This window comes from Balaenoptera physalus (assembly GCF_965194825.1).
Source record: "Balaenoptera physalus genome assembly, chromosome: 1".
Classification (NCBI taxonomy): Eukaryota; Metazoa; Chordata; class Mammalia; order Artiodactyla; family Balaenopteridae; genus Balaenoptera; species Balaenoptera physalus.
Genome location: NC_138882.1, coordinates 95754704 through 95771461, shown reverse-complemented (window position 1 = coordinate 95771461; position 16758 = coordinate 95754704). Strand labels below are relative to the sequence as shown.

The following is a 16758-nucleotide window of genomic DNA, read 5'->3' as shown; positions in this document are numbered from 1 at the left end:
TATATATCAATTAAATCTATCTGGTCTATTGTGTCATTTAAAGCTTCTGTTTCCTTATTTATTTTCATTTTGGATGATCTGTCCATTGGTGTAAGTGAAGTGTTAAAGTCCCCCACTATTATTGTGTTACTGTCGATTTCCTCTTTTATAGCTGTTAGCAGTTGCCTTATGTATTGAGGTGCTCCTATGTTGGGTGCATATATATTTATAATTGTTATATCTTCTTCTTGGATTGATCCCTGGATCATTATGTAGTGTCCTTCCTTGTCTCTTGTAACATTCTTTATTTTAAAGTCTATTTTATCTGATATGAGTATAGCTACTCCAGCTTTCTTTTGATTTCCATTTGCATGGAATATCTTTTTCCATCCCCTCACTTTCAGTCTGTATGTGTCCCTAGGTGTAAAGTGGGTCTCTTGTAGACAGCATATATATGGGTCTTGTTTTTGTATCCATTCAGCCAGTCTATGTCTTTTGGTTGGGGCGTTTAATCCATTCACGTTTAAGGTAATTATCGATATGTATGTTCCTATGACCATTTTCTTAATTGTTTTGGGTTTGTTTTTGTAGGTCCTTTTCTTCTCTTGTGTTTCCCACTTAGAGAAGTTCCTTTAGCATTTGTTATAGAGCTGGTTTGGTGGTGCTGAATTCTCTTAGCTTTTGCTTGTCTGTAAAGCTTTTGATTTCTCCATCAAATCTAAATGAGATCCTTGCCGGGTAGAGTAATCTTGGTTGTAGGTTCTTCCCTTTCATCACTTTAAGTATATCATGCCACTCCCTTCTGGCTTGTAGAGTTTCTGCTGAGAAATCAGCTGTTAACCTTATGGGAGTTCCCTTGTATGTTATTTGTCGTTTTTCCCTTGCTGCTTTCAATAATTTTTCTTTGTCTTTAATTTTTGCCACTTTGATTACTATGTGTCTCGGCGTGTGTCTCCTTGGGTTTATTCTGTATGGGACTCTCTGCGCTTCCTGGACTTGGGTGGCTATTTCCTTTCCCATGTTAGGGAAGTTTTCGACTATAATCTCTTCAAATATTTTCTCTGGTCCTTTCTCTCTCTCTTCTCCTTCTGGGACCCCTATAATGCGAATGTTGTTGCGTTTAATGTTGTCCCAGAGGTCTCTTAGGCTGTCTTCATTTCTTTTCATTCTTTTTTCTTTAGTCTGTTCCGTAGCAGTGAATTCCACCATTCTGTCTTCCAGGTCACTTATACGTTCTTCTGCCTCAGTTATTCTGCTATTGATTCCTTCTAGTGTAGTTTTCATTTCAGTTATTGTATTGGTCATCTCTGTTTGTTTGTTCTTTAATTTTTCTAGGTCTTTGTTAATCATTTCTTGCATCTTCTCAATCTTTGCCTCCATTCTTATTCCGAGGTCCTGGATCATCTTCACTATCATTATTCTGAATTCTTTCTCTGGAAGGTTGCCTATCTCCACTTCATTTAGTTGTTTTTCTGGGGTTTTTTCTTGTTCCTTCATCTGGTACATAGCCCTCTGCCTTTTCATCTTCTCTATCTTTCTGTAACTGTGGTTTTTGGTCCACAGGCTGCAGGATTGTAGTTTTTCTTGCTTCTGTTGTCTGCCCTCTGGTGGTTGAGGCTATCTAAGAGTTAAAGTTGGATTTTATGGTATGTGAACTATATCTCAGTTTTTTAAAGCAGTCAATACTTTAATAAATCAGTAAATAAAAATAAGGTTAGGCATTATGTCTGCAAGGAAGAGGAGGTTCATAAGAGAAGGTATGGCTTCTGCTCCTTCTACCCCACCTTAAAAAACTAAAGATGGGAGGGATATATTCTGGAGCTTCTTGTCTTGATTTCAAAGTTCTTCTGCGAAAGATGACAAGGAAAATCTAATAAGGACCCATTTCCCTTATGATGCCCAGCTTTTCAAAGATGTGGAGCATCCATCCTTCCTCTACCTGCTCTCTGTGAGAGTGGCCCTTGCAGATTATGTTAAGTTTGACATAAGCAACCTTTCTTTTCCCTTTGAAAGTTTCTTAAGAATTGGAACAAAGTCTTGTTTCTTTTTATCTTCAATGCCCAGGCACTTGAGCATGGAGTGCTTAGTAAAACTTAAACGACTCCTTTAATACTGTACCTACCTCTCTCTGGTTGCCCAAAGGCCCTTAATACTCTACCTTTCCAGGCCTACGATCTCAAACCACCTCGTTGCTATCTCTATGGACAGAAGTGGGGAGAGAACTGGACTTTCTCAGTTTAGTAGTCAGGAGCTGGGCTTTGAATTCCAACCTACCCATTTACTGGGTGACACTGAGAAAGTCACTAACCACCCTTACTCTCTTCCATGAAATAGGGATATTATATATCATATGAGATGATTTCAAGCATTAAACTGAAAGTTTATAAATTATAAGCTTACAACTTATAAATTTTACTTTTTATTGATATATTCCAAAATTTTCCATTCTATACAGTAGTCCAGTACTCTCAACACCACCACAGGGACTTCCCTGGTGGCACAGTGGTTAAGAATCTGCCTGCCAATGCAGGGGACACGTGTTCGATCCCTGGTCTGGGAAGATCCCATATACCACAGAGCAAGTAAGCCCGTGTGCCACAACTACTGAAGCCCACGCGTGCCGCCAACTACTGAAGCCCGTGAACCTAAAGCCCGTGAACCTAGAGCCCGTGCTCCGCAACAAGAGAAGCCACTGCAGTGAGAAGCCTCCACACCGCAACGAAGAGTAGAGAGTCATGCGTTCTAGTGTCTTAGTAATTTCACTGCTCCTTGCTCCCATGGTGACCCCTGACTCTGAAAAACTCATACAATGCTTGAAATGACCCAGTACAACCTTCAAGTTTTATATTTACATTTAAAAATAAAATGCTTCTAATTCAAATGAATTTATGAAATTTCTGAAGGCACTGAATGATATTTTTCTTCAGGAAAACGCTACAGGTGAAAGGGACAAGACAGCTCAGAGGCCTTTCCCATTCCATCTTCTACTCCTCATTATTACTTCCTCTCTCAGTATACACCCCCCCCACCTCCGCCACATGCCTAATATCTAGACCTTCCAACCTCTTCCTTTCTCAGTCCAACCTGTTTGCACCCGGGGTTGACTATCCCTTTTGCACCTAACAAAAGACTGACAAAAATTTAACTGTATTTTGGTACTGGGTCTCCTCTCTGGATCTAAACCTACATCAGAAGTGTTTCATTTAACACGAAGTTTGCCTGCTAGCAGATGACAGAAAGATCAGCAAAGCTGACACTCTGTAGCTTTAAAATACTGAGGAGTGCTAGTTTTAGTACACATAACTTTTTAAAATTCAGATTATTTATACTCTACTTTTTGGAAATTTCGAAAAAAATATTGCTCCTGAATTAAAAAAAACAAAAACAACCAGAAATATATACTCTAAGTCCCTAATTAACACAAGGTTTTAAATCTCTCACTCAACTTAAATACAAACCTGTATGGGTGGAATATCTGGCAGAGACGGAAGGTTTTCTGGATTGGTAACTGAGGGAATTAGTTCTATTGCTGTAACAGATGGGCTGGTGGGACCTCGATTTGCATTTGCCATAGTAGCTGTAGTAGGGCTGGTTGGATTGACTGGGTTGTTGTGCACCGACACAACAGGAAAGGGTCCAGCATGCCCTGGGTTTGAGTGCTGTTAGGAAAAAAGATGTTATCGTTACTTGATCTGCCAGGATATCCAAATATGAACAATACCTTGACAACAAGTTTCAGTTTAGGAAGGATACACAAGTTCAGAGTTTGATACCTGTGGCTGAGAGACAAAGAAGTAGGCCCTCTCAAACTTATGCAGGAAAAATAAAATTCAAACTTATCATTTTTCTATTCATTTTTGTGTAGTATTTAGAAAAAAAATAGACTTGCCAATAATTGTACCCTGTCAGACTGGTGATATGATTTTACTTCATAACAAAGATATATATAAATAGATGATCTGGAAGCCCCTAAAGTTTTCAAACATCAGACCAGGAAAGCCACTCTTCTGCCTATATTTTACTTTGACACTTCTGCCTTTTTAAAATAAAAATAATTAATTGTATAATTGTGTATTATGTAACTGATATGGTAGAAAGAACAACGAATTTACAAATGGAAACGTGGTATCAATTCTTGGCTCTTAATACTATGTGATTTTAGGCCAAATCACAATCTTGGTAATTTAGAAATGTGGATAATGATGAATGAAAATGGATACCTGTCTTTATGAGGAGTGTTATGAGGATCATTTAAGATAGTACACAGATTAAAATCTTTGGGAAGTAAATTACTATACACATATAAATCATTTGAAGTATTTAAAAACTTAAAATTCTAACATTCAGTGATTTCTGTAGGGGCCCAAAAGTCTAAGGACAATGTTCTGAGATGGTTGGTTAATCCGATTATGTAGCTTCTGCACCTTTCCAAAGGGTGTACCTGCCCCCTGGTAATACTTGAAGGCTTTCCAAGTACACTAAGGGGTACATGGGTATGTGAATATTTTTAAGGAAATTAAAGTCTAGATAGTTGACCTTCATATATACTTTTTTCCTGAAGAAAACCCAATTTACCTATGAATGTGCCATGGTCTGTGAGTTCTTTTTTCCAACTACTTCTTTCACAACTGCCCTTCTCCTCCAAAAACAAAATACAAAACAGCATATCTCTAACTCATTCCCAATCTTATCTAGCATATTGCCCCAGGGTGAAAAACAAAACAAACAAAAAATCTCCTGAAGAGACAGACAAAGGTACAGTTGAAAATAAAGGTGTCAAGTTGCTGACAAAGTGCCTGACTCTGAAACCTGGGTAATCTCTTGAGTGGGTTCTGCTACTTGGTGATCAACAAAAACAAAGAAAGACCTGAAGAAGCTGTCAACTGATAAAAAAAGATTTTAAAACTCGTTTTCAATTCCCAGATACATATTTTTGTGAACAAGTTTCCTGAGCATCACATGAAAACAACAACAACAAAAAAACTAGTAATAAAAATCGGCGTTGAATTCTGACTTACTCTATTACTGTTACAAGGTAACAGACATACAAACGTGCATAAATGAAGGAAGGGGAAAGGCTCCATGTATCTAATAAAGAAATGTATATCTAAAAGAATTTTATTTTTGTTTCCTAATAATCTTAAACCATGTAAATATATTGTTTAAACAACTGTATAGGAGTAACTGTAATGAAAATTTGGTCTAAAGAAAAAGTTTTAAAGCTTAATAACTGCATTATAAACTGGAAATTTAAGAATTTTCAAATTGCAACAGACATCTTTCCAGCAGAAAATTACAACAAACTGATTCACAAGTCTATCAGATTTGTGAATATCTTAAATCTATATCTTAAATATATTAAGATAAAATTCTGTAAAAGTAGAACAGAAATTCAAGTCCATGGGGAAAAGGGAGTATATAATTTTGACTTTCAAAAAAGAACTTGCCTCTATATTTGGGACTCCAGTGGATCCACTTACAAGAAAAATGTAAGGGTTTTACTTTATAATGTCAATATTTACAATATGCTAAACAGTATGTCCTTTGTAACTATTTAAACTTAAACTTGTAATGGAAGTTTTAAATGTCAACCTTCAAATGTGAGGGAGTGTGTATTTTTCAAAAGTCTTTCTGGAGGTAATTGGGCCAAAAAGTTGAAGGATCGCTGATCTAGGACTTCAGTATGCAGATCGATCTGAGTCAGTAAAAGTTCACATATTTATGAGTACTCCCCTCCTGGAAATTTTGATTTAGTGGATATGGTTCAGAATCTGTTTCAGACATGGTGCCCCAGTCATTCTGATGGTCTTTAAATCATGCTTTGAGAAACATCACTCTGACAATTATAAAATGACCTTTATTTTTTATATAACTAGAAATCCTATGCAAAAGTAGCCTCATTTTTATACTCATACCTCCTATACAAATATAATCTACTATTCAAGCAAAGATTAGAAAACATGCCTCTAAACACACTTATTTTTAAGAGTAGGTATATCTATCCTAAAAGGAACAATACTGAGTGAAGAGAAAAAAAAAAAGTCAAAATGTCACATTAAAAGAGCAGAGGAACAATTTTAGGAAATTAAAGTTTTAATCTTAATTCTACCATTGTCTCTTATGATTGTGGGTACATAACAAGCTCCTTTGTTTTTCACTTCTGTAAAATGAATTGCTTGGACTAGATCAGAGATTCTCAACCCAAAGTATACTATGGGTTTAATGACATCAAAGAAACTTTTTAAATTTAATAAAAATTTAGACATTTCTCCTAAGAAGACATACGGATTGCCAACAAACACATGAAAAGATGCTCAACATCACTAATCATTAGAGAAATGCAAATCAAAACCACAATGAGGTATCACCTCACACTGGTCAGAATGGCCATCATCAAAAAATCTACAAACAATAAATGCTGGAGAGGGTGTGGAGAAAAGGGAACCCTCCTGTACTGTTGGTGGGAATGTAAAGAGATACAGCCACTATGGAGAAGAGTAGGGAGGTTCCTTAAAAAACTAAAAATAGAACTACCATATGACCCAGCAATCCAACTACTGGGCATATACCCTGAGAAAACCATAATTCAAAAAGAGTCATGTACCACAATGTTCACTGCAGCACTATTTACAATAGCCAGGACATGGAAGCAACCTAAATGTCCATCGACAGATGAATAGATAAAGAAGATGTGGCACACACATACAATGGAATATTATTCAGCCATAAAAAGGAACGAAATTGAGTTATTTGTAGTGAGGTGGATGAAGTCTGTATGAGTCTGTTGTACAGAGTGAAGTAAGTCAGAAAGAGAAAAACAAATAGCATATGCTAACGCATATATATGGAACCTAAAAAAACGGTACTGACGAACCTAGTGGCAGGGCAGGAATAAAGATGCAGATGTAGAGAATGGACTTGAGGACACGGCAGGGTTGGGGGGGGGAAGCTGGGATGAAGTGAGAGAGTAGCACTGACATATATACACTACCAAATGCAAAATGGATGGCTAGTGGGAAGCTGCTGCATAGCACAGGGAGATTAGCTCAATGCTTTGTGACAACCTAGAAGGGTGGGATAGGAAGGGTGGGAGGGAGGCTCAAGAGGACGGGATATGGAGATATATGTATACATATAGCTGATTCACTGTGTTGTACAGCAGAAACTAACACAACATTGTAAAGCAATTATCCAATAAAGATGTGAAAAAAAAATTTAATGAAAATTTTATGTGTATTTTTCTGGGACAAGAAGATACATAGCATTAATCAAATTCTCAAACGTATCAATGACCACCCCTCCCTCCACCCCACAACTGATTAAGAAAACTGTTGTCTTTTAGTTTTAAAATTATATGATTCTTACAAATGGAACTCTAGGCATACTTGTCTTTGGAGGTGTGGCTGCATCATGGAATACTGAGGGCCACTGTGCCTGGGTATCCCTGGTATTCGGGCAGCATTCTGAGCCAATCTCATCTGATGGGCTTGGAAAGCTCCACAGTTCATGTTGCCTCTTTGCATTGCTTGCACACTGATCAATCTTGGAGGCTGCAAAAGGCAGAAATTGCATCTATGTAACAATATTTATAAATTTATCTTTCAATTATAAAACGTTATGATAAGAATAATTTTGTCAGGATAGAAGGGCATAAAGTAAAAAGTGTAAGTCATTTTCCTCATCTCTTGCCCCAATCTCCTTCTCTCAGTATATGTGTGTTTTAAAGCCTATCAGCATTAACTTAATCAACCCTGGATTAATAGTTTTGATTTGGATGGGAGAGAGCAGGAAAGATACAGGGATGGGAATGATTTGAACAAAAGTCTAAAGAATGTGTCAGATCTCAGGAGGAAACAACATGGCTCTTTGGCCCAAAACCACGTTTAAACAAAAAAGATCTGGTATAGAGGGATAAAAACGTGTATACCTCCACAGTACTAGTGAGTTAATTTTGTTTCCCATCGTAAGTATTTACTTCTTGTCCTTCCTCACAGCTCCCCCACATCCCTGCCATACCCAAGGGCAAATGTTTAAACTGACCTTTGAGCTCTGTCCCCATCAGTAACTTTGAAATGTGTAACTCATCTATATAGGACAGAGTGTAGTCTCGAGGTCTTCATAATTTATATCAATAGTGCAGTGATATAATAATACTCGCCTGTTGTTGTAACATCTGAGGGGCTGCTTGTCTAGGGTGCTGCTGTGTTGTTGCTGTTGTTGTTGGTACAGGTGCAGGTGGCTGCTGCATCCTCATCTGCTGCAACTGCTGATGTTTCTGTGCATACACTTGTTGTTGCATGTGCTGGAGTCGAAGCTGTGCTAAGTTAATCTGTCCAGGGGTTTTACTAATGTGGTTTGTCCCTGGCGGAACTTGCCCAACTACAACATTAGGAGTATAACCAGGAGCTGGTTTACTCTCTATTACTAGATTACCTGAAGGATTTAAAAAATGAGAATAATTTGCATGTAATCAACTAACATCTACTTTGTGGGTTAATCATTATATTTTCCTCTTTCCTCTGACAACTATCACCACTCAAATTTTCCAACAGCACAGCAGGGATGGGAGCTAGGTTTAAAGATGATGAAGATCAGAAACCTAACATAGTCCAATGCCAATTAACTGACTTTTGATTACTCAGAATAATATATTATCTGCCCTTATTTTTGACACAGATGTACAGAAAATTAAAGAGCTGAAAGAGACAGTATTAGAGGAGGCCCATCTAGGCAGTCTAAATCATCTCTCCCCTGAGAAGATTCAAGGATACTCAAGATTGCTAATACTGATTCCACCTGCCTTTGGATGGTCAAAATGTGCAGGGCAGAGTACTATATTGCTACAAAACTGTCTTCTGTGGAAATGTTGAATGTTTTAAACTACTTATACCCTTGGAGATGACAAATTCTCCTTCCTTTTTACAGAGCCAGGTACTTTCTAGAGATAGAAGGCAAATTTTAGTAAGGTTTGATCTAAGGTAGAGTTCGCAAACCTTTTTCCTGTAATAAGCCAGATACTTTAGGCTTTGCAGGCCACATAAAATCTGTCGTATACTCTTTGTTTTTAACTTGTTTGCTTTTATAACCCTTTAAAACGTAAAAACCAAACTTAGGTACCACGTCACACAAAAATAGTTTGCCGATGCCTGATCTAAAGGTATAGCCAAACGAATATACACAAAGATTACATTTTTTTACAAAAGGCCACCCACCTCTGCTTTTGCAGCTTCCAATGGTGAGGACTTGGAGTATTCTGAAAATGAGTTTAATCAATCTGTAGACAGCTCTAATTGTTGGTTAGTTTTGGGGGGGTTTTGTTTTACTTCAAATTGAGCTGGTTTTGTATGCCTATCTGTAACTTTCACCTAAGGCCCTTAGGTCCACACTGTGGAGTAACAAATGCAAAGACCATTTGTCTTCCATGTGAAAAGAGCTGCTCTTATCTTTCAAACATTCCTCAGAACATGGCATTCAGACACACCAGCATACTGGATGGAGGTCCTCCTCAAGCGGGCAATTTTGTACAATTAATACATAAGCTACTAAGCATGTAAGAAATTCTTCCAAAGACTAAAGACCCATTTGGTAAGTTTCTGATACTTAACAGTCAATATCAATTTTAAAAGATGTGGGGAAAAAGTTAGAAATGATACATAATTTAAAAAACTATACAGAGGAGACCCTCAACATTCTTAAAGATGTAATGAACATAGCTGAAGTAAGTTTCCAATGAAGAACATATTTTCCAAAAAGTTTACATGTTAGAATGAAGTTTAAAAACTTTAAGTATCTAAAATTTGTTGTAGATGCTTTCTCCTCCTAATTCAGCGTTCCAAGGTATAGCCATAAAACGAATTATTTCTTACCTAAATTGACTACATTCTTTGCCCAGAAGGTGGGATCACAATGGAAACGTATTGCTCCATTAGCAGCAGGGACAGGATCACACCGTGCTTTCAAAATATGGCGCAATTGAAAAGTAATCTAAAAGGGAAAAAATTCACATTAGTCTTAAAATTAAATATCACTTGAGAAAATATACAAGATAAAGACATGAAAGCTCATGTAGCCCCACAGTGTCCATCTCAGATGAGACAGTATCAGTGTTTAAAAAACGATATTAGCAATCGAAGGCACATGCTTGAACTTCTGCCATTTCTGGTGATAAACTACATTATACTACTAGGTATCTCCAAAACCTATGATTGACTCAAGACCTACTGTATGATTCCATTTATATGAAATTCTAGAAAATGAGAGAAATCAGACTAATGGTTGCCCAAGGCCAGGGATAGACAAAAATAAGAAAACTTTTGTGGGTGACGGAAATTTTCTGTATTTTGATGTGATGGTGATAACTTTTACTAAAATTCAAAATCTATACTTTAAACAGGTGCAGTTCACTGAATGTAAATAATATCTTAATAAAGTCAATTTAAAGAAAAATAAGATACTATGCGTCTCACCAGTCGCTTGCTGTACAGTAGTGCCGTGCTGCTACCACTAGCAATTGCCCAGTTTGTAAAGTTCATAACATGCTTCACCTGCCGGGAAAGGCCTGTGATGTCGTTCTGTTGCTGTAGTAACTTCATCTGTCTTTCTTTTGTAACATTCTGAAACAGAACAACAGGTTCACTGAAGAATTCTGTATAAAAAAATCAACTCATAATTTCTATTGCAAGTGAACACAATACCTGTATTTCTTTTTAAAAATGGGATAACTTAATAAGTGCATTATTTAATGAGTCTATGATCAAGGAAAAGGTCACTAACAAAAGTGGGACCAAAAGTTAGTTCTATAGTCCAAAGTAGATATTCCACATACAGAAATTAATGTTAGTGATATCTCCCCTTTCCTTCAGAAGATGAAGAGCCTTTGTTAAAAAGTGTCTATTAGGCTAATCTAATATATAGAGCCTATGACATATGAGCTGACCTTTAGAAATAATTTTATATGCTCTTAACACACTTCTCAGGCCAAAGAAAATTCTGTGGTGCATGGCATGAGGCTGGAGTTAAAATCTCTTATTTTCAACATTTAAGACAAAAGGAGAAAGATGAATTCCAGAGCTCTAAGAGTAGAGCTAGGGAAGCTTCTTATATGACAAAAGTTCATAAAGAACAAGGGAGTAAGTGAGGGTGGAAGGAAAGTGCTGCAAAGGAAAAATAAACTGCTTTCTGGGAACAAAAATTCCCAGAAGGGACAGGTGATATCCTATGTCCTTTGACATTCAGCATACTGAACAACTTGCCTCTTCATTCTTAACCACTTTCTTACAAAACTGACTCAACTGGGTTTACTGAACAATTTTTTCCCTAAGGAAATAAGTTACTCATTTTATAATGTAAATCAATGGATAAAAATATTCAAATGACAGAAGTTTCACTTACAACTTCCCTGGAAATCATCCCTTTTATAAAGCTTATAGGAAAACCTCTATCTTACAAAGTTTAGAAACACAGTGCACTAGAAAACATCTACTGCTTAAATCATTAGCATGTTAGAAATATGTGGTAGATTTATCAGTAGGTATTTGTGTATATTTTAGCATTAAGAGGCATCTTTTAATTCAAAAGTTCTTGAAATGGTTTCAGAACATTACTTTAGACCTATAATTAAAATGTATTTACTGTCAATTAAAAGGTATCAAAAATAATTGCTTGCTCATGCTCTCCATTTACAAGGTCCTTCTGAAAACAAAAATCTATTAGGGTTAACTGCAACTCGGCTGGATATACAACAGTAGCAAGAGACCTCAAAATTTAACAATATGTGTGAGAGTACTTTTAATTTCACAATTGTGTCTCAATGGCAAGATGTATTTCAAAAGACAGAAATTCAGAAATAATTCTCTGTTGACATTTATTTTATTTATATGTAACTGTGTCTAGTATTTCAACAATTTTCTATGAAGGAATGGAACAGAAAAAAAATCTCCTATGAAATATTTGGGATTAATAGTAATTAAAAGTTAAATAATCAAATATTCATGTAATTTAAATTGTTACTATTCAATGGTGGTTTAAACATAACCCCGTATCATCTAAGCCAACTTAAAAGCACAAAATTTTGAGAACCAGCCAACTATGGTCAGTAGAGTCTTTGATTAATACTTAATTTAGATTTCACAAATTGACTGGATTCTCATCTAGAAATTTACATTCACATATTAATCTCAATATACAACAAAAAGACCTAATATAACAAAATTATGAGTAAATTTAAAGTTTAAGTTTCAAAATGAGCAACATTTTTAGCAAAACTATGGAACATTTAAAAAATAAAGTGAAGAACACACATGAGTCAGTGAGACTCCCAATATACATTCATATGTAAAAGTTAAATTGAGGACCTATCTTGTGGGGAGGAGAAGAGGGAATGTGGCAGGTCAGCTTTGTCTTCATTTATATCACATTTTAGTAATAATTCTTTCATTCCTAAGAGAACAACACTATCTCCTAATTGATACATCTAAAGTGTTAAATTGGGCTGCAAAGTAACTAACTTGAAAAAGGCCTATTTTCCAACAAAAAACACACAAAAAAATTTTTTTAATTGACTTTACTTTCATACCCACCCCCAACCAATCTAAAAGAGCTTTCAATAAACATTAAAAAACAGCTAAAGAGCAAGAGAAGCAGTTTTTTTTTATTTTGGCTTTGAACCATACCTCTAGCTGCTGTAACAGAGATTTTCCTTTCTTATTAATTTCATTGATAAGGGTGAAAATGGCCACTTTAATTTCCTGTTCTACTCGTTTGTTAGTCTCATTTACTTCTTTTATCCTGAATAAGAGAAATGCATCATTAGGTTATAGACTTATCCTATGTCTCTGAATTACCAACTGTTACAGAAATTCATCCAACTGGGCACTTAACCGAGTAAAATTAAACCTTTGTCAAATGTACAACTTATGTTTTGGCAGACCTGACCACTCAGTTTGGTCCAAACAAGTTATGTATGTAGACAAAGAATGGATTAAATATTTATTAATTTTAAATTAAGTTCATAAAGGACAGTTTATTAATCTAGATGTTAATCTCCTTTAGTTTCTATGACATGAATGTGATACACAAACAACTGACATCAGTGATTGCTGGTTAGTGTCAAATATGGCACATTGTTCTTGAGAAGCATTAAGATTAAACAGAACCAATGTGCAAAAAAAAATGTTGCAACCAATATTATTATTATCTTTTGAAACAAGAGGAAGCTTAGACGCATTTAGTTTCACTAAAACTACTTCAAATGTGAATTCAGATACACCCCTTCCATAGGTTCTTCTCAAAATGATTTCCTACTGTATATGGTTAAGGGAATAAAACATTTTCATTCCTTTTTTAAAAACAGCTGTTAGATGTTTTAGAAACAGGTATAAGCTCCCATGTAGTTATGAAAGTTTTGGCTGTAAATATGAAATAGCCAATACCTTGCTATTTATAAAATAGAAAGAGAAGAATTCTACTAATATAAATACATATAATATTAACAAACAATCATAAGATGGTAACCTTAAACTTTTATACATTCTACTTCTGTACAAACTATAACTGACACTTTCAACTGCTAAAACTGCCTTTCATTTACCAAATTCAAATTTGAATAACTTGAATACACCGGGTCAAAAATGTAGTTTTCCCTCCTCTGTACTTCAGGCACTGATTTAAAAATTTTACTCAATTTTGTCCTTATCTTATTAAAATGAGTGGAAGACATTTTTAAAAATGAGAATGCTGATCACTAGTGGTAAGAACACATGACCTTAAAACGAATCAGCCAAAGGTTGAAACCATTAAGCATGATGAAAGCAGAGTCAAAATCCCCTGGATTTAAGCATGTATAATATATGTTCAATTGTGAAGGCAGCAAAAAAAATGAAGGTACATTAAAAAATGGAGAAAGGTCATCGAAGAATCTGTCTAACAGGAGAAGTATAGACATTTTATTACTTTAATACTTTTTTTTTTTTAAGCTTTCTGGAGATGAAATAATCTCCCCAACCCTTCTCAATCTTGTAACACATAAACTTCACTTCTCTACACAGATTCAGGAACATATATACAAAATATACATATAAAAATATGGGATTGCCATATGAGTTATCTCACTACCCTTTCTCTGGAAAGAACATCCATCTGTAATTTATGAGAAGACAGTTATCCTCTCCAATATCATCTACAATATATCAGCAATATAAAAAACATCCTGACATATCCACGAGAACTAACCATGACTAGTGTATATCTACATATTTACATATTATCTACAACCTCTGAGGAGCCTTTATTTTCCTTTGGTATCACTTTTTAAGATGAAAGTTATAAATTCTTACGAATGTCTAATGTACTATTTTCTAATGTATCAATAATATACAATGTACTATTCATTCATTCATCTTCAATACTTTTTGAGTATTTACTGTGTCATTTTAAATCGTCATAAATTAATTTTAATATTCTAGAAGTCTCAATATTTGTGAATCTGAAGAATAAATACATATCAACCCTATTCATACCTCTAGGAACATATATGGGTTTTAATTATGCCAGCTCCAAGTGTTTGTCTTTAAGGACTCCTTTAAGAGTCCTAATCTTCTTAACCTACTCACTATAGAACTTAGTCCCACTTTGCGGCATGCAGGATCTTAGTTCCCCGACCAGGGATCGAACCCGTGCCCCCTGCAGTGGAAGCATGGAGTCTTAACCACTGAACAGCCAGGGAAGTCCCAGTCCCCCTTGCTTTATCAATAAATTTAGTTTATTCAGAAATGAACGAAAATAGGATTTTAAAAAACTGATAGTGTTATTGATAAAAATAACAACAGCTACAATTTGAGGGTTTACTATATGCCAGAAACTGTGTTCTCATAATAATACCAGTAAGATAAGTACTGTTTTTAATGCTTGTTTTACAGATGGAAAATTAATTTGTCCACCACTGTTCATACTCTCTCCTGTCTTCCACACAGTCTCTAGTTAAAATTTTATAATTCCACTCTCTACACATTAATTGGTTTTTCTACATTTAACTAAGGCTGACAAAGACTAGAGTCATATTAATTATAAAACAGTCAAAGATGTATCCTAAAAGAGTATTCACAATTTGAAGCAATTAAATTCTCTTTAACAATTATCATAATCCAAACTCAAACATACCATTTACCCCTCCAAAAAAATGTTTTCTATATATGCTTAATATAATACAGAAGGAAAACAAATTTAAACTGGACCCATCATGTTTAATAATCCTTAAACTGAAATTATGGTTTTAAGGAAACACACTTACCTATTCTGCACCTGAGTAGCTGCAAAATGAACATAATTCTTCTTCTCAAGAAGCTTAGCCAGCAGATTCTCAATTGCACCTTTCTGGTTTTGAAAAGCTTCTTCTAAAAATTGATACCTTTAAAACAAAAACAACAATTACATTTAAAATGGAAAATTTACGATTACGATTTGGAAATGAAAAACTGCTGCATGAGTCAATCTTGAAACCTTACTTAAATGATCAACATTCTATGCTGGCCACACACCCCCTATGTTACCAGCAACTTTTAACTACCAATCCCCCTTCCCTCTTAACCTGACACTGTGAAGCCACTATTAAGACAAAAAAAATTACTCAAAACTGTTCAAGTGCTCTTAAATTAGAGTTTTGATTCAGGATTGCATTTTTATAAAAATCTAAATACTGGTGTAAGTTGTATACATATTAAATCATAAAATACAACCACATTATACAAAATACTTTCAAGGTGGGAAAACCACCCACAGTTCCAACAACATAAAATCATTGCTACTACTGTAATATCTAGTTCCTTAGTCTTTTCAGTCACAATGTATGTGCAACTCTGCATCTGACTTTACTCTTTATCTTGTCTTTGCAATCACCACTTGAAATAATTTTTCAGTTCTAGACTGTAAATATTGTCAAACTTTTCCAAAAGGGTTATATCAATTAAAAATATGACCAACACCAGTTTTATTTTAACTCTGTCAACCAAGTGGTATATGTTAAGATTTGCTAATATTAAAATAGTGAAAATTAGACAGTAAAAGTTCTTTGTTTGCTAGGAAGGCAGAATGGTTTTCTTTGCTAGTTTTATTACCTCTGTGTAAATTGCTCATTAAGTCAACAAGTATTTTAGGGCTTCTTCTATATGCTAGGGATACATGGGTAAAAAAAAATCCATTATTGTTCATATTTTCATAATAAATAGGCACAAATATGAAATGATACTACACTGTGAAATGAGCTATACTGGAGGCGTACATAGTCTGCAATAAGAACACAGTGTCTCTGATGAAAGAAATCAAAGACAATACAAACAGATGGAGAGATATACCATGACTATACTACCCAAAACAACCTACAGATTCAATGTGATCCCTATCAAATTAGCAATGGCATTTTTCACAGAACTAGAACAAAAATTTTTTACAATTTGTATGAAAACACAAAAGATCTCGAAGAGCCAAAGCAATCTTGAGAAAGAAAAACAGAGCTGGAGGAATCAGGCTCCCTGACTTCAGACTATACTACAAAGCTACAGTAATCAAGATAATATGGTACTGGCACAAAAACAGAAATATAGATCAATGGAACACAACAGAAAGCCCAGATATAAACCCACACACATATGGTCACCTTATCTTTGATAAAGGAGGCAAGAATATACAATGGAGAAAAGACAGCCACTTCAATAAGTGGTGCTGGGAAAACTGGACAGCTACATGTAAAAGAATGAAATTAGAACACTCCTGAACACCATACACAAA

General features: G+C 35.2%; 1 protein-coding gene across 5 annotated transcripts in view; it reads right to left on the bottom strand.

Annotated features, from left to right (window-relative positions):
• Nucleotides 1-16758, bottom strand: part of TRIM33 (tripartite motif containing 33) — a 163290-nt gene that overhangs the window by 29010 nt on the left and 117522 nt on the right. For 4 of the 5 annotated variants that reach the window (XM_082458107.1, XM_082458108.1, XM_082458109.1 and 1 more), the window contains exons 5-11: nucleotides 15266-15382; nucleotides 12651-12765; nucleotides 10446-10592; nucleotides 9846-9963; nucleotides 8138-8412; nucleotides 7365-7529; nucleotides 3438-3638 (exon numbers count right to left, since the gene is read on the bottom strand). In XM_082458107.1, the coding sequence (XP_082314233.1) occupies nucleotides 3438-3638; nucleotides 7365-7529; nucleotides 8138-8412; nucleotides 9846-9963; nucleotides 10446-10592; nucleotides 12651-12765; nucleotides 15266-15382 (1138 nt within the window). The remainder of the gene's footprint in view (nucleotides 1-3437; nucleotides 3639-7364; nucleotides 7530-8137; nucleotides 8413-9845; nucleotides 9964-10445; nucleotides 10593-12650; nucleotides 12766-15265; nucleotides 15383-16758) is intronic. The other variant, XM_082458111.1, reaches the window with a different exon arrangement.